Source organism: Orcinus orca, chromosome 4, assembly GCF_937001465.1.
Source record: "Orcinus orca chromosome 4, mOrcOrc1.1, whole genome shotgun sequence".
NCBI classification, from domain to species: Eukaryota; Metazoa; Chordata; class Mammalia; order Artiodactyla; family Delphinidae; genus Orcinus; species Orcinus orca.
In genome coordinates, this window is record NC_064562.1 from 81,019,625 (window position 1) to 81,044,995 (window position 25,371).

At 44.1% G+C, this 25,371-nt stretch overlaps 1 protein-coding gene across 5 annotated transcripts in view; it reads right to left on the minus strand.

Annotated features, from left to right (window-relative positions):
- Positions 1 to 310: 310 nt before the first annotated feature.
- Positions 311 to 25,371, minus strand: part of PDGFRA (platelet derived growth factor receptor alpha) — a 45,913-nt gene continuing 20,852 nt past the window's right edge. For all 5 annotated transcript variants that reach the window (XM_004268265.3, XM_033425412.2, XM_049709139.1 and 2 more), the window contains 16 exons: positions 23,922 to 24,037; positions 22,870 to 22,996; positions 21,619 to 21,812; positions 20,735 to 20,829; positions 20,383 to 20,515; positions 18,581 to 18,685; positions 18,085 to 18,195; positions 17,685 to 17,838; positions 16,677 to 16,843; positions 14,324 to 14,439; positions 13,840 to 13,962; positions 12,787 to 12,898; positions 11,597 to 11,696; positions 11,378 to 11,483; positions 9,893 to 10,134; positions 311 to 3,373 (listed from right to left, as the gene is read on the minus strand). In XM_004268265.3, the coding sequence (XP_004268313.1) occupies positions 3,226 to 3,373; positions 9,893 to 10,134; positions 11,378 to 11,483; positions 11,597 to 11,696; positions 12,787 to 12,898; positions 13,840 to 13,962; positions 14,324 to 14,439; positions 16,677 to 16,843; positions 17,685 to 17,838; positions 18,085 to 18,195; positions 18,581 to 18,685; positions 20,383 to 20,515; positions 20,735 to 20,829; positions 21,619 to 21,812; positions 22,870 to 22,996; positions 23,922 to 24,037 (2,149 nt within the window). In that variant the 3' untranslated portion in view covers positions 311 to 3,225. The remainder of the gene's footprint in view (positions 3,374 to 9,892; positions 10,135 to 11,377; positions 11,484 to 11,596; positions 11,697 to 12,786; positions 12,899 to 13,839; positions 13,963 to 14,323; positions 14,440 to 16,676; positions 16,844 to 17,684; positions 17,839 to 18,084; positions 18,196 to 18,580; positions 18,686 to 20,382; positions 20,516 to 20,734; positions 20,830 to 21,618; positions 21,813 to 22,869; positions 22,997 to 23,921; positions 24,038 to 25,371) is intronic.

Below are 25,371 nucleotides of genomic sequence, written 5' to 3' on the forward strand. Positions count from 1 at the left end.
CGTACTTGAACAATGTTTGAACCGGGTCCAGAGTAAATGCAGTCTTGTATTCCTTGTGCAGGGGAAAATGCACAAAATGCTACTATAACAAACAATAGACAGGATCAAAGATGAGCTAGGTGCCAGTCATCTTTAAGCCAAATGCTGGTTCTGAGAACTAACGACCTCAAATAATGTTTGAAACTAGAATTTTCTATTGGTTTCATTAAAACCATAATACAGAGTCCTACTAGAACGTCACTAAAGTAAATTAAACAGGATTGGTTTAATTTATGGTTAAACTAAAGACAAAAATGCTAAAACCTTAGCATAATTTAAAATTATATATATATCTCATTTATTGAAATATAAAGATCTTCATTTACACGTTTTAAAACAAAAACATGAACGGGGCAATTTGTAATACAATTGTATCGGTAGACTCTTCCTATCGAGTTAGTTCTCCAACATTCACCACACCACCGTTTTGGGAACATTTACGTATTTTTCTCTTTATTATTTCTAAAATATAAATTTTGGACATTCAAAAGTGCAACAGTTAATGTGCCTGTGGGGAATATCACAGTTAAAAAAATATAAACAAAGGCAGTGATACAGCTTGTCATAAATGTTTTGGCAGTATTCTCCAAGTCTATATAGAAATACATATATACATATTGATGTATAACATCATTTTATCTCACGTCCCTCTTCACAAAAATAGGACCATTTTGTACAGATTGGCAGACCACATTTTAAGGACATAATCAATCATTTAAAAAGTCACAAATTGTGTTTCTCAGGCCAACTTTGATTGTCTTCATAAAAATAGAAAGCAGGAAGGATTGACAAATTTTCATCTGGGGTCTTTGCAGGAGGCCAGAAAGGAAACAAATCTGTCATACACTGAAAACACTACTTGAGAGAAAAAAAAAAAAAATGCAGCCACATACAAACTCAGGTGACAGCATTTGTCAGGACTAGATCCTGCTGGTCTGAGAATTTTCATCCAGCCTCATGATGTCATGCAAGACTCAAAGGACATCAAAATGCAAAGCACCAACAAAAGGAGGCTGTATGATAAACAGGGAGCGATAAACAGAGTGCTTGAGCTGTGATCCTAGAAACACAAACGTATTTCAAGTCCAATTGGCTCTACAGAACCTAGTCAGGTTTTCTTTTTAAATTGGCCAATCTGGCTCAGTCTTCACACTTACCATGAAAAAGGTGGGGCTTGCATTGAGATTACACCAGTAGGTAGTCAAGTACCTTGTTATTGCTTCTACATCTTCCAAAGCATCACCTGCCACGAGTACGCACAGTGATTGCAGTAATCACAGCCCATGTTTCATTCATATGGTGTCAGCAATTAAGTGGTATCGCACAGAATGCCAATGAACCCACAACAACCGGTTTGACAATCTGGATGGATGTGACAATCTGTCCTCCCCTCTAACCCCAAAGTATCAGTAAAACTTAAAAAAATTTTTTTCACCAAAATAGTGACCTGGTCATACAGAGACTTGGTACACTGAATTGCATCATTTTTGTACATGCCTTTTGGCGGGAAACTGGTGGGGAGGGGGTTCAGTTCCCCATGCAGTGAGATCTACTAAACCAAGACTTGTTCGCTTGCTCAGTCTCAGCTAAGACTGTGATATTAAATTAAGTGTGGCAATTGCCAGATATATGGCATTAAATGTCACTGACCCAGAGCCAAAGATTTAAATGGAGGCTTCCTACGTGGTTGATTTCTATTTCCAATTATTTTTTTCCCATGGCAACTTCCTGTCATCTACGCCGGTGTTCCCCAAATCTGGCTGATCAGAACAGCCAGGATGTTTATAAAAATACAGGTCTCTGCTCCCCCAGACCTAATTAATTCAGAATCTCTCGGATGGGGACATAGAATCTCATGATTCTGGTTGCCGGTTCCATATGGGGACCAAGGATCCAGGCTATGGCATACACAGCCTTCACTAAACAATGCCTTTATTGTCTCAGAGTTCCAAACTATTCCTCCTGGGGGTAAGGAAGGGGGCTCCTGTTCAGGGCATCCTTCTGACTTTTTCAGGGTTCGCAGAATTTAAAATATCTATGTGTTGAGATCCACCAGAATTATCACCAGGCATGAAAACAAAATCTCTGCAAATCCAGTCTTTTTGCTGATGATTACTTTTTCCACTGGGTAATAATATGAGAAGTCATGTTAGGCAGAGACTCATGCCTTAATATTGAGAACATTTAGGATTTAGGGGTTTTGTTTATTTATTCCAAATCGCATTACTTCAAAGGGCAGTTAATTGCTTTTAGTACAATGGATTAGGGAACTATTCAGTACATAGTTAAAAACTCTGACTTGCTGGAAGACACTACTCTTACTTTGTTCTCTATGTTCAACTAAATTTAATCCACTAAAGCTATAACCATATTTTATAGAGAAACATGTTATTTAATATAAATGTCAAAAACTGTCAAACTTGTCACCTACTTAGTAAGGATTTTTTTTAAATTGTGCTTTTTCTGTAGGGAAAACGTGTTACATATTACACATTTAGCATTACTGATAACAGTAGCATTATTATAAACGTAGATTACAATATGAAAATGAGTTGTCGGGCTTATAAATGACCCAAATCTAATAAACAAAGTTGGTTAATTATTATCTTTTATCTCCTCAACACTAAAAAAAAAAAAAAATGTAAAATGCTATAGTACCAGTACCTTTTAAGGTTCAAAAGTGGTTTTGCATGTACTTCATAAGAAAGTCCAACAGCAGCTGATACCAGGTTTCAAGCGTGAAGTACATGGGTGGACTGAGTGGTCTCTCCAGAAGTCCAGAGAAGATAGTTAATACAAATCAAAACACATCCTTGGTTAGAGTTATTTACATAATTACAATGCTGGAGTTTTGTTGCAGTAAAAGTTGTGTACGTTGGAATCTCACCAATGCCCCTGAATCGCAAAGTTTGTCTCCTGTGGCCCGTTATTTCCTTGTCCATCTACCTCCATACTTCACATGCCAATGAGATGCTACTGAAGCATTGCCAGAGGCCACAATAAAAAAGTTCATTTCAGAATATCCCATTCATTCGTATTTAGAAGGTTCCCTGAGGCCCTTGGCTGGGAACTTCTCTTTACACATCATCCAAGTCCTCCCCTCAAACTTTGCATTGCAGTAAAGTGGTTTTCTTAAAAGGATCCAAGTTGGTTCCAGGAGTGGAAGGTCCCCTCCGAATCTGCCAGTTACAGGAAGCTGTCTTCCACCAGGTCCGAGGAGTCTATGCCAATGTCGTCCATCATGTCGATGTCCTCGATGGTCTCATCCTCTCTCTTGATGAAGGTAGAACTGCTGGAACCTGTCTCAATGGCACTCTCTTCAGAGGTCTGCGAGCTGGAGAGGGGAAAGAATAGAAAAGATCACAGTCAGACCAACTAGACCATGGGGGCATTTCCAAGGTGGCCCCCCAAAGCAAAGGAGCTCTTCCTGCAACATCCTTTGGCATTCAAACCCAGGCTACCCAGCTGGGCAAGATTTTGCCACCAAGCCAGACACAGCCCCCATCACACTGCAGTGGGCCGTATGGAAAACCCAGATCCACAGGTCATCTCCACACTTCAGCTTCCCTTCTCTTCTGCCAGATCCTCCATCAAAGTTGCTAACAAGCTGTGACAATTTCTATTTTCCCTACTCAACCCCAGTGGAAGAGAAAAGAAGCAATGCCCGATCAAAAGACCTGGGGAAGAAAAAGCAGAGGGATGAAATTGGGGCAAAGTGCAGCCGGGTCAGTCACTTGCTAGCCCTGAAAGCTCCTGAACGTCCAAACTGTGATCTCAGGATTTCACCCCACGCCCCAGGCATGCCCTCCTTCCCCTCCTCTTACATCCAATCCCCCCTTGAGTCCTAAAGGCCCAGGTGAAGGCTCTTTACTTACTAGAGTAGCATCTGAGAAGGGAGTTCTAGAGTCAGACAGCCTTAGATGTGGAATGGTCCACCACTTACCAGCTGTGGGACTTCACACAAGTCCCTTAACCTCCTGAACTTGTTCCCTTGCCTATAAAATGAGATGACAACAGTGCCTGACAATATTCCTGTTTGTTAGGGAGATTAAATACAGCAGTAAGGCAATAACCATACAGCACTGAGTAGAGTACCTAGCACATAATAAGCGCTCGATAAATGTTAGTTATGATTATTGTTGCTGTTATCCAAACTCTGAATTTGAATAGGGCCCGGATATTAGATGATATCAAGGAATAGTTGTCAATTTTCTCATGTGTGGTCATGCTATTATGGTTATGTAGGAGAGTCTCCTTATTCTTAGGAGATGTGTGCTGGAATTTCAAATGACTTTGTTTCAGGTGACTTAGCAAGAAAAAAAGTATGAGTGTATGTTTGTGATACACACAACACCTACCATATATATGTATATTATATATATAATATATAGGTAAAGCAAATGTGATACAGTGTTAACAACAGCTAAATCTAAGTGGTAGATATATTCTTAGAATTTTTCTGGACACTTAAAATTTTTCACAAAAATTTTTAGAAAATATTCTCTAGGGTCTCCAGACTGTCACTATTGCCTGTCTTCCCTTCTCTGAACTCTTACTCTCTTACTGTTATCCTACCCTGTGTTGCTAAATTTTCATGTATCTCTTTTAGCTCCAAGCAGATTATCACCTGCTGATAGGCAGGACCACAGCTTCACCTCCTCATGGCAAGGCTGCAGCACCATGCTACACACACGGCATAGAAGCCATACCATCAGCTGGGTGGCCACATGACGGAGTCTCACACATGCATACCAAAAAAGAGGCTCTCTCCCCTCCTTTCCGTATCAGTTTCCAAGCAGAGAACCAAGCCTGGCCAATAGAAGCCCACGGGAAACAGTCTGCTACCCTCCACCGTGGGGCCCCAGTGGCCCAGAGAGCTCTTAGAACCTATGGGGCTACTGGACTGAGTTCCCCTTCATAACCCTCCAGATTGGGCCCTTCCTTAAGACTGAGCTTTTGCTCAGTTCCTAGTCTGTACTCCACCTTCCCTCCCCACTTATACCCTGGTCCTAAAGCCTCACTGTGAATCCTAGTCCACTTGGCTGGTCTTAATAACCATCTAGTCCTGGCAGCCTCTCTCCCCAAGAGGCCAAACCCAGTTCCCGGGACCTTGGCCAATGGCTGGACTGTGGGCACAGAAGAAGGTAGCTTCCACCAAGACTCAGCACCACATCATCCTTGCTGCTCATCAGGCTTCACGGACGGGGGTTCCTAATGCTGATGACTGGGCTTATTTCTGGTTCCCAAGCCACAGTGCTCATCTTGTAGCCCAGGACCTGACTCCTGATAGGCTCTGACCTAGCATCCCCAAGTCCTCTACAGCAAGGCCCTTTCTTTCTCAGGCCCACTCGCCTCCCAAGGCCAAGCATCCTGAGCCTGAGGAGGGTGTTCCACAAGACCACCATGCTCACTCCTGCCTGCCTACACCCAGAGCATCCCAGATCTGGAATCCCCCATCTTTTATGGGCTGAATTGTATCCCACCAAAGTCATATGTTGAAGCCCCAACCCCCAATGTGAAAAATGTGGAGACAGGGCCTTTAAGGAGGTAATTAAGGTTAAATGAAGTCATAAGGATGGGGCCCTAGCCCAGTAGGATTGGTGTCCTTATAAGAAGAGACACCAGAGATGCACACACAGAAAAAGCCCATGTGAGGACACAGCAAAAAGGTGGCCATGTGCAAGCCAAGGAGAGAGGCCTTGGGAGAAACCAAACCTGCCAACACCTTGATCTTGAATTTCCAGCTTCCAGAACTGTGAGAAATTCCTGTTGTTTAAGCCCCTTAGTCTGTGGTACTGTGTTAAGGCAGCACAAGCTAAGACACTCACCATCTCAGCCCACCTGTCAGGGCCACAGTCTCGCTGACCTAGTGTAATCATTTGGGACATACTTTGTGTGATTCAGAGAAAACCAAATGTATCACCCTTACAGAAGTCCCAGTTTTTTAATATAACAACTACCTACCAACTAGAATTGCTCTCTCTGTGGAATACATGTCAAATTCTGAAGTCCAGCCTTGTGTACCCCTAGAACAGTTCTTGGCACCTTTCTTATGTTATTTATCCCAAAGTGATTTTCTAACTTTATTTAGAAGCAGAACCCTTTTTTACAGTTGAAATATTCAGGGCCCTCAAACACAAAGTAACCAAATGGATGACAGATCTGGGGTATAGTGAGCACTCCAAGACCCACTGTTCAACCTTCTTCCCACCCCCAAGAAGTTCTACAAAAACTACCCAAAACTTGGAGAAACAGTGTTTACTAAAGGAACATAAACACCTTTAAAAATTGTTCTGAGCAGAGGATAAACAGAAAGGTAAGTCAGACAGCTCACTTTTTCCCATCTCCAAATCGCATCACAAAAACAAATAAAAACTATATTTTTAAAATTACCTGGTGCATACACATAAACAAGGGCTGTCTATATCTTACACCTAAATTGGTTGAGAGAGGTCACAGTTATAAGCCTCCAAAATAATAATGTCATGTGCTTCTGCCTAAATATTTATATGTATTCAACTGAATGAGAGACAGCAATATCCTGAATGAAGAGAGAAAGAGAGAAACTCATAAGCAACTTGGACCTTGAACTTGGGGCCACTATCACCACCTACCTTCTCCTGCCTCTGTCCAAGGGTTATGCAAAGAGAGCAAGGAAGTGGGGCATGGCCCCTCCCCCTGGACCATACAAACCAATGGTTCTAGTGCTGGCTGTGCATTAGCATCACGTTGGTAATAAATTAATGGGTCTAGGTATGATCACCAGTGGCTGCTATTGTCACAGAAAGAGACAACGGTACAGCAGGTACCTCCCGTACACCGCATCATCTTTGAAGCACACTTACCAAAAATCTACTGAGTCAGATCAAGCCTCTAGACTAACTACCAATTTCCAACAAATATAGGAGACAGAAGCATATGATAAAACTCACAACAGTAATGCAAGCAGCAAAATTCTGAATGTGGGAACTCTACAGGCAAAGGCTCTGGTTTTTACACAAACAATATGCAAGGGGGCTAAAAGAGGCAGAACGAACTTATAGAGCTCTATCAACCAAAGTCAAGGTGTGACTCTTATTTGGGTCTTGAACAGAACAAACTAAATGTAAAATAATATTTATGAGAGAATCAAGGAAATTTGAACACTGACTGGATATCGGATGCTTTTAACTATTTATTGTCAATTTGGGGGGTGAAATAATGGTACTGTAGTTATTTTTAATAACTATAGTTATTTTTTTAAATAGAGCCCTTATCTTTTTGAGATGTATGCTGAAATATTATGGGTGAAATGATATGATGTCTAGGATCTGCTTCAAAATAATCCAGAGGGAAGTGGTAGAGGAGGAGGAGATATGGCTACGCAAGCAGACAGGTCATGGGTTCATCAACACTGAAGTTGAGTGGTGGGTACCTGACAGTTCACTATACTGTTTGAATTATGCACGTAAATCTTCCATAATACAAAGTTAGAAAGAAAGAAAGAACAAATCAGCCAGAGAGTGCTTGTGCCTCACTCCCAGAGATTATCATTTGTTGGCCTGGGTGAGGCTTGTATAGGAGTAGTCATCAAATCTCCCCAGGTGGTTCCAACTTGCAGCCAGGGTTTAAAACCGCTGATGGGGACTTCCCTGGTGGCGCAGTGGTTAAGAATCCGCCTGCCAATGCTGGGAACATGGGTTTGAGCCCTGGGTGGGGAAGATCCCACATGCCGCGGAGCAGCTAAGCCCGTGTGCCACAACTACTGAAACCCACACGCCTAGAACCCATGCTCCGCAACAAGAGAAGCCACCGCAATGAGAAGCCCACGCACCACAATGAAGAGTAGCCCCCACTCTCCACAATTAGAGAAATCCCAGGCACAACAACAAAGACCCAATGTAGCATGAATGAATGAATGAATAAATGAAACCACTGATGTAGCGTCACATAGCCCAGTACAGCCCGCCTCTCAATTTTCTCCTCGGTTTGAATTAAGAAACTAAATAAGAAAACAGGAAGAAGGATTTCTCTGGCAGTCCAGTGGTTAAGACTCCAAGCTTCCACTGCAGGGGATGCGGGTTAGATCCCTGGTCGGGGAACTAAGATCCCACAAGATCCCACCCACAGGCTGTGGGGCCAAAAAAGAAAAGAAAAAAGAAAAAAAACAGCAAGAGAGGCTTATATTATTTCAGTAATCATAGTTGCTGTGTCAGTTTGATCAAATTACTTGAGGACTTAGGTCAAAGGTTCTCCATCAGGGAAACATGTCCCTTCCTGCCCCAGACCTCCACCAGCTCCAGGGAGCAAATATAGGCAGTACACTCTTTGACATTGGTCTAAGCAATATGTTTTTGGACCTGTCTCTTCAGCCAAGAGCAACAAAAACAAAAATAAACAAATGGGACCTGATCAAACCTCTTGCACAGCAAAGGAAACCAATAACAAAATGAAAAGGGAACGTACTGAATGAGAGAAGATATTTGCAAAAATATGTCTGATAAGGGATTAATAACCAAAATACATAAAGAACTCATACAACTCAATATCAAAAAACCCCAAACAATCCAATTAAAAATTGGGCAGAGGACCTGAATAGGCATTTTTCCAAAGAAGGCATACAGATGGTCAACAGGCACATGAAAAGATGCTCAACGTCACTAATCATCAGGGAAATGCAAATCAAAACCACAATGAGATATCATGTCATGCCTGTCAGAATGGCTATCATCAAAAAGACAAGAAATAACAAGTGGTGGTGAGGATGTGGAAAAAAGAAAACCCTAGTACATTGTTAGTGGGAATGTAAATTGGTGCAACCACTATGGAAAACAATATGGAGGTTCCTCAAAAAATTAAAAATAGAACTACCATACGACACAGCAGTTCCACTTCTCGGTATTTATCCAAAGGAGATGAAAACACTAATTCGGAAAGATATGTACACCCCAGTGTTCTTAACAGCATTATTTACAATAGCCATGATATAGAAGCAACCTAAGTGCCCATCAACCGACGAATGGATAAGGAAGATATGGTATATATACACAATGAAATACTCAGCCATAAAAAAGAATGAAATCTTGCCACTTGTGACAACGTGAATGGACCTGGAGGGTGTTACACTTAGTGAAATGAGTCAGAGACAAATACTGTATGTTTTCACGTATATGTGGAAGCTAAAAAAAGAAAACAAATTAACAAACAAAACAAAAACAGACTCACAGAGAACAAACTAGTGGTTACCAGAGGGGAGAGGGGCAAAGTAGGTGAATGGGATTAAAAGGTACAAACTACCAGTTATAAAATAAATAAATCACAGGAGGCTTCCCTGGTGGCGCAGTGGTTGGGAGTCCGTCTGCCGATGCAGGGGACACGGGTTCCTGACCCAGTCCGGGAAGATCCCACATGCTGCAGAGCGGCTGGGCCCGTGAGCCATGGCCGCTGAGCCTGTGCGTCCAGAGCCTGTGCTCCGCAACGGGAGAGGCCACAACAGTGAGAGGCCTGCGTACCGCAAAAAAATAAATCGCAGGGATGTAATGTACAGCACATATAGGGAAATAATCTATAATTTATAACAACTTTGTAGGGTGTATAATCTATAAAAATATCAAATCACTATGTTGTACACTTGACACTAATATAATATTGTAAGCCAACTATATTTGAGTAAACAAACAAACAAAAAATTTAAAGAATCATCTGGGAAGCATTTTCAAAACTAAACAGACCCCTGGGGGTTCTGCCACTGGCTCCCCCAGGACAGATTGAGCACCAGGAGGGCCTCACAATGGGGCAATGGCTCCTCCCCTTCAGGTGCGCTGGGCGAGGGGAGGGGAGAGAGCTCGGCGGGAAGCTGAGGTCTCGTGTCTACCTGTGTCTGTTCCTTTTGCCCAGGTCTTCCTCTTCAGGAACAGGGTCGATGTCAGGCAGAGGGATGATGTAGCCACTGTCTGCGCTCAGCCTCTGCTCGTCGAGGCCACCCTCCCAGTCCTTCAGCTTGTCCTCCTCGTTTTTGTAGGTGACGCCAATGTACGCATTGTCGGAGTCCACGCGCATACGTGCCACGGCGGGATGGTCACTCTTCAGGAAGTCCAGGTGGATCTTTTCATAACTCTGCAAATGTTCATTTCACATAGTTACTCAAGGATTACTGATAGAACTGCAAAAAAGAACACAGATGCTCAGAGCTTACTATTTTTTAAACTGTTGACAACTGAAGGAGAGTCAGGTGTTAACTGTTCCGCAGAGATGTGTAACATGAAGAAAGGGCCACCCGTGGCAGAGATCTCCTGCTGGTAGGTCTTGAGATACCAAGAACCCCTTCTCAGTCAGTAGCTACAACTGCGTCCCCAAACACACACACTCCCTTCTCTGGGACTAGCATGGACCCTTCTGGTCCCCATCACACAGTCTCTCCAGGGCTGGGATGAGTCCCAATAAGAGGTGAACAGGGCTTCCACTGGGAGCACCATACCAGAAGTCTTCCTAATCCCCAAACACTGGAGAAATGTAATTCAAAACTTAGGGACCATTGATCTAAAAAAGACCCCATTTTCAACAATAGTTCCAGTCTGTTCCCATCAACACAATTTCACCAACCAGAGTGTCTCTGACTTTCCTATGGTTAATTTCCTTCCTTCCTTCTGCCTCACTTATGGCAGTTGTAAGGGGCAGTGAGATAATCGATAAACAAAAGTATTTAACTTCCAGTTCAGCTAACACTGCTCTTCCTCGAGAAGAAGGAAGAGAAGCAATAAGTATGGAAAACCTACATGGTGACTGAATCTAAGAAACTGAGTTTATTCCACAAGTGTGTCTGGGTTTCCTTCTCAGCATCTCAGCAAAAATTTGTTTCATTCATTACTGTATCCTGCTTGGTTCCATGAAATTACATTTGTTCCTTTGAACAATGCTTCCTATTCCACAAAAAACCAGCTGGAGCCACAGATAACAGCTGAGGTTGTTCCTTCCAGTCGGCTGGTAAAAGCCAATTTCGCATGGGTTTAAGTGCATTCAAATTAGCGATTTAATGGCTGTGGGTGCTCTGAGACTTCTAACTGCACAGTAGCTTCAGATACTCAAGCATATGGAGAATGAAGTGCTTACAGGTGTCGCACACTCAGGATGAAAGGGAGCCGTGCAGGAAGAGGAGGGTTTCTACTCATCATTGCTACCAAGGGCCCAGGGAGCATTCCCTGAAGCCCCGGCCACTGGATCACACCATCTTTTTCCTCCTTTGAAAATGCTCCTTTAACATAGTGTTGAACGGTACTGCTCTCCTGTGCAATGACCAGCTGTTGTCTCCTCCCTTTGCCCATTCCTTTCCACTCACCCATCTTAAGAGGCTCAGACAAACCTTTTTATATTGTCCAGGCAGCAGATTCTCCACAATCTCACTCAGGTGGTAAAAGGAGGGTCTCTTCTCTGGCTCACTGTTCCAGCACTTCACCATGATCTCGTAGCTGGAGAAGCACAGGACTCACAGTGGGCACAGGGAGGAACGTCAGGGCACCCCCTACCCCCATAGACCCACCGGGCATGAACACAGGCCCACGGGATAGCAAGGGGGGCTCACACTTCACTGGTGGCGTGGTCGGGCTTGGCCATCCGGTACCCACTCTTGATCTTATTGTAGAAAGTAGAATCCACCACCATGCCAGGGTAGGGCGTACCACCTGAGGACCCAAGAAGAAAACGACCAGGACTGACGAGTGTGTGGTACACTGTTGAAACACTTGACACCTTTAGAAAATGTTTGGGGATCCCCGCCTTGAAGTAGCGGTTCTTCCAAAGAAATTAAGTGTTATCATCTGCTTGATTTCACAGCCTTGCCCAATGGAAAGTCATTTCCATCCGAAATGTTCAAATAATTAAGGCAGCAGTCTTGAAATGTCTAGATAATTCTCTGTTTGTCACAGAATACGAGACTCAGTTAGGCCACACACTTGGGTGACCCACAGTGACATCTACGGAGGGATGAACTAGGGTCGACAAAGGAGAACAGGCAGGGAAAGCCCTTTACTGTCACATCAGGACAATAGTGGATTCATGAAACATTTCCCATTTTTGTGGCCAAGGCCAGGTCAAGTTTAGTTTCCTTCCAAAACTACTCCAGGACTCCTCTGTTCTCTGAGCTTCCATTACAATTTTAAATCAGGAACACAGAGCTTATCATTAAATGTGTAAGTTTCACCTCCCCAGGTGAACCGTCTGGAAGTCAGGGGCGTGAATCACCCCCTCGCAGGGCCCTCACCTGGTAGCTCGGGGCACCTGTGTTCTTCAGTAACCGGTGCCTGACTTACTGAATGACTAGAAGGTTTCTCTCCTCCAGAATGATGACCAGGAAGGGAGTCACCATTCCCCTTCCCTCACTGCACCGCTTTCACTGAGGGTCCATCACCATGAGGTGAGGGAGGGCGAATCCCCACTGGTGAACCCACTTAACCCAAAGTCCAAGGTGAAGAAGTAGCGGGTGAGTGAATGTCATCAGGAGCATTTCCAGCAGGAGACGGTCCCTCTGATGTAGCTCAGAGGAGAAGGGGGGCAAAGGCCAGGGGTGAGGGCACAGTTCCCCAAGACCCCTTCTCGGTCTGCTCGGAAACACACTAGCCATCGTAAGTGCACAACGTGTGAATCGGCCGCAGTGCACCTGACCCACACTAGGTATCTTAACATTGTTTACATCCTGGAGCTCGGCAAACACAGCATCTCCCTTCCAGTGTTGTTCCAGAACAACCCAAACAAGCAGAGATGTCAGGCCCATACCGAGGGAAAAGATCTCCCAGAGCAGAATGCCGTAAGACCAGACGTCGCTCAGTGTGGTGTAGAGGTTGTCGAAGATGCTCTCGGGAGCCATCCACTTCACCGGGAGAAAGGTCTGCAGGGAAGCGGGGAGGACGTTAAAGCCAGCAGATGCAGCTATGATCTACGGCAGCAGGAATAGAAAGGGGTCCTCTCTGGGCTAATAGCTTGCACTGGCAACCTTGCCCCACAGGAGCGTCTCTTTAGTTCACTTCTGTACTCTCGGCACCCAGAAGAGTGCCTGCCACCTAGTGGGTGCTCAATACGTATTTAATGAATGATGGATGGTCACTGCTGCCTCTGACACCCTTCCAAGGAATAACATGCCAAGATATTTAATCCTGAATGTCTACCCCAAAAGCGTGAGCCCTGAATGGACCTGTCCCCTATTTTCAGGTCTTCCTAGGAACGAAATTAAGAACAGACCTAGTGACCCGAGAGCCAATTACATTTTTGAACTATAAGAAATAGTGGGGAGAAGGTTCAAGTGTAGGACAGAACGACTATCTTTAAGGAAACTGTGCCTCTAAGATGTATTAACTCAAATGGTTTTAACATTTTAGGGGTCGTAGACACCATTTGAAAATTTGATAAAAGAGGTGCTCTCCTTGGAAATAAATGCACAACTTATGTATTAATGACTAACACTTACGGGCTGCTTTGTATGTGCCAGGCACTGTCCTAAGCATTTTACATGAATCCAGTGATCTAATACTCTGCAGCAACTCAGGAGATAGGTACTAATGTCACTTCCCTGATACAGACAGGGAAACCGAGGTACAGAATGGCCAAGTAACTTGCCCCAAGTTCCCACACTAGTAGGTGCTGGAGATGGTGCTCACACCCAGGGAGTCTGTCTGTAGAGCCTGTGCTTTTCATACTGACCCCTGGAGCCCATTCATGAATGTCATGGACTCTGTGTTAAAAATCTGGGCACTGAATGGCTGGAAGCAACACCTGCTTTCAGAGATGCAAGTGAGGGAGGGCGAGCATGCCAAACAAGGTGAGAGCACGTACGCTGCCTTTTGACACGTAGTTCGAATCATGCATGATGTCTCTGGCCAGGCCAAAGTCACAGATCTTCACGATTTTCCCTTGCGCCAGGAGGACGTTGCGAGCGGCCAGGTCCCGGTGGACACACTGCGCAGAAAGGGAAGAAATGACGGGGAGTGTCAGTCCACCTGCGCTAGACAGCATCACCCCTGCAAGACTGGCCACTTCACGGGGGTGCTTGGAGCTGCCTGGAACACAGCCTCAGGGAGGCTGTCCTGGCATAAAGAGCTCCCCTCTCTCAGGCCCTCATCCCAGTCCCTCCCGAGAGGGACAAAGCTCTGGAGAAAAGTAGACACCTGATCCTGTTGGATGCCCCGCTCTGCTTTGGGGATGAGGAAGAGAGAAGCAGCCATTGCTACAGGCTTCTCCACGATCTCCCTTCCACGCTCACCTTGCTCAGATCTGTGGCCTGGGTCTAAAGAAGTCTCTGTCCCCCGAATACACTTACATTTTTTGAAGCCAAAAACTCCATTCCTCGGGCAACTTGATAGGTAAAGCTCAACAAATCCAACAAAGTAAGGCCTTCTGAGTTATCATCTGAAAGGAGGTTTTTGACTTCTGAGTCTGCAGGAAAGGAATTAAGTGTGTTGGTGCTGGCGGACAGCATGAAACATCACCCACCTTGATACTCCCGAAGGGCTGGGCCACTCGTCAGACTGCGGAGGCTTGTCCAAAGAACACACTTAAGATCATTTTGTTATAGTTTCTAAACCTCACAGGGGTGTGTGTAAAATATGCAAAAGTGCTCTCTTTAAAAAGAAATACATCTGTAGAAACATATACCTGGTTTAAGTATATATATAAGTATATATGATTCCATAAGGACCAGTATCATGCGTTCTCACACATATTTTGTTGTTTGCCTCCCAAATTTCTTTTTTCAATCTTAGTTAGCAAATCACCTCAGCCACTTTAAACACACACACACACACACACACACACACACACACAGACACACACACACAAATCTTCCGTGAGGAATGTACACGAGGGCTCTTTGAAAAAGCAGCTTCTAGGAATTGCTTTTTTTTTCTTTTTAAAGCCACCTTCATAGTACTTGGCTTACTTTGTGAATAAAATTAGCCACCAGTCCAACTAGAGATAGCGATCTTAAAGGTCAGTGCCAAAGACTTCGCGCGTAGTTCCCTTTCTTTGTAACTTGTCCACTTTCCCCAGTTGGTCCCTTCTGGAAGGGTCCCAGGGTTTTCGAGGAAGGAGGCAATCTAGGCCAGCAGTTCTCAGCACTTTTTGAAAAAGTTCAGGCATGTGAAGAGTAGCTGCAGCCCTTCACATTTTTCCAGCCAGAAAGCAATGGTCTGCCTGCCAACTGGGCCTGGGTTGAGCATGAATCAGGTTCCCCTGACATCTAGAGCCACGTCCAGCCTGGGAAGCAACGTAAACTATTTTTAACAATACAGGAGGGGAGAGGAAGGACTGGTTCCGACAAGTCTCACTGGCTAATCTTTTAAAAGGGCTTGGAAGTTTACCCAGTTGGCAATGAGATGTGAATGGACCTTGGAGCTGCAGGAGTGGAAAATATTATTCTGTACTGCGCTTTGCAGAACAAGCACATTCTTTTTTTTAATGACTGTACCTTTCACTTAAGAACCCTGAAAGCATCCAGAGTACAGTAATGATTTTCAAAACAATTTCCATGACAGCTCAACACCTTTTTGCAGGGACCAACGGGAGGTCTCAGTCCCGGTAATACAAGATTATGGAACAAGGCATCGTCAGATCTATCTAGCAGCCTCCTCCCCACTCCAAGCCTGTGATGAGAGTAGAAGCCTGGAAGGACCACCCCCAGCAGATGTGGGGTGGTCCATCTGCTATGGGCATCAGCTAGGCTCCCTGGAGTTTACAAATCAGTTCAACCCTGCCACATGCTCATCTGCTCTGAAAACAAACGGATCTTCCTTGAAACAACATTCAGTAGAAAAACCCAACACCCTTGTCAGAAAATATAACCTCAAGTTGTCCACTTTCCAGTTTCTAACACAAACTGGATATTAGCAAAGCTAAAAACAAGGGCTATTGAACTCACAGATATTAGAGATTTATATAATTAAATTAAAAAAATATATTAGGAACCAATATAAGATTGCCAGCTTTTAATTGTTCCAAATAAGGGTACTGAGAAAAAACATCAACTACCACCATACTTCCATTTGAAGAAGAAAAAAAAAAGTCATGCTAACACCAAAAAATGAATATCATTATGTCAGAATAAACAATTCTTTAAAATGACTACATTTTAAAATGTACATTACAGGGATATGATGTACAACATGATCAATATAATTAACACTGCTGTATAGTATATATGCAAGTTAAGAGAGTAAATACTAAGAATTCTCATCACAAGGAAAACAATCTTTTTCTTTTAGTTTGCATCTGTGTGAGATGATGGATGTTCACTACGCTCACTGTGGTGATCATTTCATGACGTTTGTAAGTCAAATCATTCTGCTGTGCACCTTGAACTTACACAGTCCTGTATCTCAATTACATCTGAATAAAACTGGACAGAAAGATAAAATTAATAACATAAAATAATTACATTTAAAGTCTGAAAAATTTATTACATGAGGTCTATCTTTATTCTTTTTCTTTTTTCAATCCACAGGCCACAGACCTTCAAAAACATGTCCTAGACTCAGGTGTGCAGATCTGCAGTTAGGAACCATGTGGCCTGGCAGTCCTACTTCCCAGGCCTGCTCAGCATCTTCTGAGTATTTTAGGTATCGTATTAAACCACCGGAAGATCACAACACCCAAAGCGTAAGCAAAGACGCCTTTACCTAACATGGATTTCTTCTTATATGAGGCTGGGCGATCGTACAGCGCTCTCTGGATGTCTGAGTACTTAGAAACCTCTTTCCTTTCCAGCATGGGGACATACTGTGTAGTGTCAGCTTGCTTCATGTCCATGTAGTCACCGTTGTTTTCAAAAGATAAAATAACGTAACTGTAGAAACAGAAAAAGAAACCTTAACCAGGCTGTCCTCTGGAGCGATCGCCCGACATTCAGTAGATGACAACTAGGTACCCGCCACATGCGAGGCAGTGGTGGCCATGGGGGCGGCACAGGGAACAAAAGCACAACCACCCATACCCTTCACAAGGGTGGTCTAGTCGGGGGGATGAGCATCAATCAATGATCACACAAACACATGGACCATCTCAACTCAGCTGTGTCTGTCTTTATTCTGTTTTTCAGTTCACGGGCCATGAACCTGCACCCCATGACCAAGTGGCTTGGGCAGACAAATCCTGCTACTCAATACATTTAGCACCAATCTGGTGTCCATTGAGTAAATTAATATGAAGTGAACTCACGTCCTTTCTGATCTTACAGAACTTCGTATCTACAGAGATCTTTTTAGCCACTTTAGACTTCTGCAGTGGGGACTAATAGGCACAGGGTTCAGCAAGGACCAGTATCTCAAACTTAGAAGTTTCTCACAAGGTACGAGTACTGGGGCATCCCTGGCCAGAGATGCATTTAGAGGTCTTAAGTAGAACACACATAAACAGCAAACTGGTTCCCAGAACTATTCCAACCCTCACTCTCATTCAAACCTATCAGCAAACCTATCCCCAACATGATATCCTGGTTCAAAACACCTGCAGACATCAGGTATCTCTCAGCACCATGTTACAGGATGATGGAGCAGGGTAGTTGACTCTAAGTCTTGCTACCTCCTGGCACTGAATCTGCAGACATGGCCTCTGTCAGGACATGGGTTCTCTCCATGGGTGAGGCTCATAAGACGACGGTTCACAACAGCGTCTCTCTTCGCACCTACCTTCGTGTGCTTTCGTCAGCAGGGTTCAATCCAAAAATGTCCAGCTCTTTCTTGGGCTTCTCTGGGTGGCGGCTCAAGAAGCTGTCCCTATTCTTATGCAAATAGTTGACCAAATCCCCATAGAAGCAGTACTCAGTGATGATGTAAATGGGGCCTGTGGGGTCCAAAACCAGTTGGAGGTGAGCATGAAAGTGAAGAACAGAAGGGCCATGAATTACACTGTGTCTACACTGGTAAGAGACGCTGCTCAAGAACAGTGAGCTTCCCTCAATAGAATCTAGTCAACAGCTCCATTCAAGGGACTTATATTTGCTGGCGTGTTTGGGCATTTAAAAGCCTAGACAGTCTTCACAACCGTAGTGTTCTATGAAAATCCTCACTCTCAGGTGAGCAAGCCTACCTGACTTGGTGCAGGCTCCCAGCAAGTTCACAATGTTTAAATGCGGCCCCAGGTGGGTCATTATCTTCAGTTCAGACATGAGAGCTTGTTTTTCACTGGATCTGGCTGTGGCTGTTGAAGAAATAAATCACGTATCGGTTCAACTAAACTATTTACTACCCAGAAAAAGCCCAGAACATGGCTAACCCTACGACTGGACGTCATTTTATTTAACAACAGTCTAAAAGAGAAACAGTGACTCAGTCTAGATGCTAATAACTAATCCCTAGGCTTCAGGGTAAAAAGAAGCCACTACAAATAACTCTTGGTTTTCCAACATATAGGCAACAAGAACAATCTAAATAAAACTAACTGACAAAAGAGTCTACATATGCATAAAACCTAGAGTCAAAAGAACCAAGATCTAGTCCTAAACTTGGCATTTACTGGCTGTGTGATTTTGAGCAATTTACTTAATATCTCCATGTTCAAAAAATCCCCAGAAAGGGGCACTTACGTTTTAGCATCTTCACTGCTACCTTCATGACAGGTTGGGATCGACTTAATCCATAGGCAGTTCCTTCAACCACTTTCCCAAATGCACCAGAGCCCAGGATACGACCTGTGGGCAACCAGCACCATCAACACATGCAGAATCAGGCATCTCGTCAGCTTCATTTACCGCGGCCAGCGCTCACGGGTACACAGCTGGGTGGTGTTTCTCCCATATGGAGGAAGCATAATGATTCCTCCGAGTCATCATGTCAAAACCAGAACTGAGCCCACAGGGAAGGAAATTAGTATAACTGCTTTTGTCAAATAACATTTGCAAAGGAAAGGAAAACACAGGCGGGAAGAAGGAGGGTGTAGCCCTCGCTGGTGTGAGCACTCTGTCTACCAGCTGGAGAACCGGGCCAAATCGTGGGCTCTGTGGTACTTGCTTTCTGTGGCTCTGGCCCAAACCTCCTGGTTCTCTACCCTTCTGTTTTCCGCACACAAACAGGGGCATCTTTTGCATCAATAAGCCTTTATCCACTGGCAATACTTCAGTATTCAAGACATCACGGATTCTAAGCAGTGATGAAGACAACTTCGGGCTGGCTCCCTTGCTGCCTGTTTCTTAGAAAGACTAGGAAGGGCAAAGGCTAAACATGCCCTAGGAGCACAACACTTTGCCGCACGCTGGGAGATACAAAATGAAATGGAAGCTCTGGTCCCCACTCTTAAAAGAGCTCACAGTCTAAAACAGATGTTTCTGCCAAGCCAGGGAAAGACTCGGCTCATAAAAGGGCACTAACAGCCAACACTGCCTGTGACTGCATGTCTGCACGGCTGGAAACTGTTCCTGGAAAGGTACTGCTTCCCTAGCAACTTGACAATACACAGAAGCAGAGAGACACAGGACTGCCTCTTGGTACGTTAGGGATGTTGCCCTTTTTCTCCATATTTTATTACTTTTTAACTTCCCTAAGCTCCTCATCCCTTTTTGTAAAACAAGGGAGAAAATATAATAAAGAAAGCTTAGTTCCCAGGTATAGGTATGTGAATAGGGTGTCTTGTTTGATTTCAGTTTAAGTAACTCTGTAAGAAGACCTAACTTGGCTGTACTTTGGAATGAGACAAGTGGATAATGTTAAAATGCCTTTGGCATCCTCTGAAGTACATACTGTTAGAATAGTCATGATGACACAACCTCTAGCTCTAACTTTCATTTGTCTTTGTCCTGTTTTCATTCATTCAGGATATGATTTTAAAAAAACCAAAAAAAATCCCTTGGACTAAAGCTTCATGTTCTTGGTCTCAGCCCAAGATTGAAATATTTGAAAAGTCTGTGATAAGCTGGCTTGATGATTTTTTCATGTTTGTTTTAAAAGGAACCTATATTTTTATATTCTATAGTTTAAAGAAGTATCTAATAATCCTCAGAATGTACTGAGTCAAAATATATTTTCCGATTGTCCTCATTCATTTCTCATCTGTTCCCTTTTAGTTGTAGAACTTCGTCTCATTTTCAATTGGTGTCATTTCCAAAGCAAAGCCACTTTGATGCGTAGCTTTGGCAGGCCTCCTCATATTCTCTTCTCCCTTTGTAAAATGTTCTTTAACCGTAATTTGCTAGGGAAGGAGGTAAAAACAAATCATTGCTGTGATTCAATTAACTCATTTTCAAGAGAGAAAACTATTTCTGAAAGCCAATTTCTAATGCTTAGCTTTTACCAAGCACAAGCGCAGATCCTTTATTCCTCCACAGGCCCGTAAAGAGTAAAGTTGCGTACAAATCAAAGGGAGTCTTGGGAGATCACCCCAGTAGGAGCTTACCAAGCACTAGTCCATCTCTTGGAAACTCCCATCTCGAGTCATAAGGCAGTTGCATCGGGTCCACATAAATATATTCATGTCCATCGGGGCTGATTGATTCAATGACCCTCCAACGAATTTCATACCTTGGTTTCTATAAATGACCAGGACAGGTAACTGGTGAATTACCAACGTCCGAATGTACCAAAGCTTAACCGCAGCAGCAGAATGACTGGACACAGTAGGATTCAATAATGTTCACTCATCATGCTGTTACTGAGCTCCTCCTCTGTGCCAAGCCCTGAACTAGGTGGCTCTTCTTCTTGTTCTTATTGGTTTCAAATAGTTTTAGTTCTTTAAAAAGAAAATCTACCTGTTTCCAAATGACAACCAGGACAATGAGTGAGATGATTACAATCACCAACAACACCAGGACTGCGGCCGCCACCGTGAGTTCAGAACGCAGAGCTAGAGGACCAGAGAGAGAGGGAGAGAGAGAGAGAGGCACGGTGGAGAACTTGCACAAACACGCGCGAGGGCAGGAAGGCAGGGTGGCTGTTTCTGGGCCAGAAATCTTTCACTACTGGTGGAGAAGCATAAGAGCTGCCAGGCTTATCTGGAGGATGGGCAAGACCATCTCTCAGTTATCTACATGCATGAAACTACTCCAGCTCTTCCCTTAGAAGTGAAAGGGACAAAATTCACTTGGGAACAAAATACTTTCCCCAAAGGTCCTCCAACATTAACCTTCTGGACAAAATATGAATTGGAATATAAATAATAATAAGTGAGATTGAGAGCTACCATTAGTAGCATACGTTTAGAACGTAAGTTCAGAAAATCAAGTTCAGTTATTTTGAAAGGTTGCAGTTTACTTATATTGCTTTTGGCTTCATTTTTTTTTTTTTTTTTTTTTAAGAATTCAACCTGTCTCAACTGTTATGAAGAGCAACAAGGAGGAAGACCCTTCTTCCCCATCCTCCATCCCCACATGCTCAGACCAAAGAGACTGGGTAGCTATACGGCTAGACAATCAAAATGCCTAGGGGCCTCTGCACAATGCGGTTTGGGATTTGAATCTGAAAGAAAGGGCTCCCACAGAGATGCCCAGAGAAGGCCCGTTAAGAGCATCCGGAGCTGAATTTCCACCGAGGGACCTTCATTCCTACGGGACCCCATCTGGGATTCAAAGTTCCGCTTGAGAGAGGAAGGGCTCGGCTGCTGACTTGGCGTCGTCCTGACCCACGAGCTACTCACTGGGAGCCACCAACTTCAGCTCTCGGCTCTCCACCCCGAGGAGATTCTTAGCCAGGCATCGTACTGCAATGGTCTCCTCCACCTTGGCGAATGTCACTTGGCCCTCCACCATGCTCCTGTCTCGGGGGTGGACCTCCGTGATGATGTTTGAGACATTGTTGGCCAAAATCGTCCATGAAGTTTCGTTATTACATCTGGAGACGGAGAAAAAGGGTATAGGTATAGAGCCAATTACGGGGAGTCATGGGGGTGGGTGGAGCAGTGAGAATCATCTAAGACGGCAAGCAGCCCTGACTTTGTCTGCATTTGGGGGGCTACAGGTCGATTTTCTTATTTTATGTGCAGATTAACATTCAACACCTTGTTCTCCAAGAGAGAATAAGCTACATGTGGGTATTTAAAAGTTAACTGGTTATGAGGACAAGGCAGAGATAAACAAGTTCAATCCAACAGAACTACCCATCCCAAGCCTTGAACCCAAGAGCAACCTGGACTTCAAGAATTTAACTATCCCAACGTCCCACCCCTCCGAAAAGGCCTGCTGCCCTCCCTTCTCTCCACCCACACTGTGAGGACCCCCTCAGGTGTCACTAGGGTTAGACCTCGACACCAGCTCCAGTCTGGATCCAAGTCTGCTGCCTTGTGGCCTGCGGGGGGCGTAGGTCTAGGAGTCTCCGTCTCCAGGAGAAGCAACGAGGCTTCTGAGCACGGCAGTCACTACAGGTGGGAGTGCAAATGTGCTGCTCACGTGCCCGCCGGAGAAGGGTGAGGGGTGGGGGCTGAAGGACGGACGGGTACCTTAACTCCCGCCACAGAGCAGGTAGTGAGAAGTCACCTGGGCAGTACCTTCATTTATTTTCATGTGCCAGTCTAACCACCAAATAACATTCACCACAGATGAAATGTGAGATGAAACTGTGGGCCAGGGTAGTAAAAATCCTCTTACAGCAGTTCTTTAGATTCATGCTCTTTTCAGATTAGAGACCCTTTGAGAATCTGCTGAAAGCTGTCGACCTTCTTACAGCTACTCAAGAACACAGATGTGCACCTGCGTGCATGCACGCCTGCATGCACACACACGCGAGGTCCATGTTTGGAACCCTATCTTGCAGTTTATGAGACTTAGGCCAAATAAGAATCACAAACACAAAAACAAGGGCCAGCAAAAGAAGTAAAAGGCACTTGAGGTCCTTTGTCCCAAGGAAGAAACATTCTGACCACAAATGGAAAGGGAAGGTGTGATTTCCATACTTCTTAATATCCTTGCAAATCAGCCACTCAATATCAGGAAGAGGGGTTCCTTCAGCTGTGCATCTCACTGTCTGGCCCCCATTAGAGCCATGGTGGTCGTCGACCAAGTCCAGAATGGATGACGGAACTGCAAGAGGTGAAAAGAAATCAGAATTGAATGGTTCGTGTCCCAGAGCTTCTGGGAATTACGAAGTGGAATTCCAAGAGTTCAGAACTTGTCCGCGTGACATTCAAACCTACAAATCAAGCGGCCACTGAGTCACGTGCACGGTTAACACTCCAGTTTGGACAGACCCACTTGGGTAAGAGCATGGTCACATCTTCAGTGATTTGGCATTTATGCCCCGTGGTGTTTTAAATCCTCAGTGAAGAAAGCAAAAAGCCCCTGTGGTTATTTGGCTTGAAAGGCAAGAAGGCTCTTAAAATTATATCATAGCTTGGGAATCATCTAATGGATTCATCTAAATCTAGAGCAGCATTTACCAAAGTGCATCTACAGGGTATTATTAGGTTTTAAAGATGTTTTTTCAACCTGGGATCAAATAATTTAGAAATATGCTGAGACTTGTATCATAGATTGACTGTGAGGGTCAAATGAGCCCACCTAAGACAGTATGTGGCCCAGGGTAGGTGAGTAGGTTCTGAACCAGGATTAAAGACTTGGGCACTCCTTTCTGGGAAGGGCCACTGTACGAGGTCTACAAGGAAAGCAAAGCAAAAAGGCCAAACACTCTGGAACAATCTAAGGTCATCCAGACCAGAAAGCATCATGTCACTCTTCCCAGACCACATTGAGAAGCAGATGGTAAGGAAGCTAGTGGAGCCTAGGAATTCCCAAATGATTCCAGACTAGCCTGGAACCTCCCAGAATGATGTGGATTTGTAAGTCCAACAAAGCCATCCCTGACATGTGACATCTACAGTCCCTGCTTCTCCCCTAAAAGGGCTGCTTTTCCCTCCACGACCTGGGGGAAAAGTGCCAGGCTCTCCTCGGCAGACTCTCAGTCACGCATCTACTGAGCTGGCATTATCTTTATACGGCCCTTACATACCTTGAGTTAAGAGTTCAAAAGTGTAGCTCTTCACATCATCTTCATTTTGAACTACAATAGTATAATGGCCGCTGTCTTCTTCCTTAGCTCGGATCAACTTTAATTTGCTTCGATACCTTGAAAGTAAAGGACTTTGTTTCAGCAAGTTGTAGCCAAATAAATTCTAATCATTAAGTAATAACCATATTCAATTCGAATTTTGTTTTTTGTAAAAAAGTAAAAACACCTTTTTTTCTTGTCCATATCATCGCTTTTCTGGGATTTTTGATACACTTTCTACGCACTGAAGGTCTGAGTCATAGACACTTAATTCTTAAACATAAGACGGGACAACCTGAGATGAGCAATGGCTTATGTGGCTACAAGAGCAGTCAGCTCTGCTAAGGCCAGACTTCTAATGGGAATAAACCCACCAACTTTCCTTTTTTTTTTTTAACCCTTGATTTTTACCTTCTAAAAAATACTTGCTTCCCCTAAATATTCATCATTTGAGTGATTAGCCAAACAATGGAACATCCTTGGAAGAAAGAACGAGGACACTGTCTCTGTATCGATACGAAGAGGTCACTAGGGTATAAAATTCCTGCTTGCTTGTATCTGCTTTAAGAAACTCTGGAAGGTTTCATAAGAACCTAACAAAACTAACAAAAGTATTCCCCTGGGGGTGGAGAGGAGCGGGTACGGAGGAACACGAGGACAGGAGTGGAATAAGGTTTCTTACAATGCACTGTCTTTAGGCTTGAATGATTTTAAAGCACAGGATTCATCTTAAAAAATAAATAAATTAGAGAAACATAGTCCTTCATACTTCACTAATGGGAAGTTTCTCCAAAAGGTTTCTTACACGTACAATAAATGACATTTGGCCATGAGTGTGTGTGTGCATGCACGTGTGTGTGCGTGCATCTATAAAGTAATGGCCCATTTGGCTGTCATTAACAAAACAGCACAGTGTGATAGGCTTCCCTGGTGGCGCAATGGTTAAGAACCTGCCTGCCAAGGCAGGGGACATGGGTTCGAGCCCTGGTCTGGGAAGATCCCACATGCCACAGAGCAACTAAGCCTGTGCGCCACAACTACTGAGCCTGCGCTCTAGAGCCCATGAGCCACAACTGCTGAGCCCTCGTGCCTAGAGCCCGTGCTCCACAACGAAGAGCAGCCCCCGCTCGCCGCAACTAGAGAAAGCCCGTGCACAGCAACAAAGATCCAACACAGCCAAAAATAAAAATAAATAAATTTATAATTAAAAAAAAAACAGTACAGTGTAGAATTGTGAGTGAAAGGAAGGTGGAGTGAGAGGAAGAGCACTGGTCATGAAGGGAGGAGATCTGGGGCATGACTGAACTTCTCCATGCCTCAGGTTCCTTATGTGTAGCATTGGAAAGCTGTATGCAAGTGTCATTTTGAGAATTAATTACATGAAATAATCTAAAGCATTTCACAGGCTCCA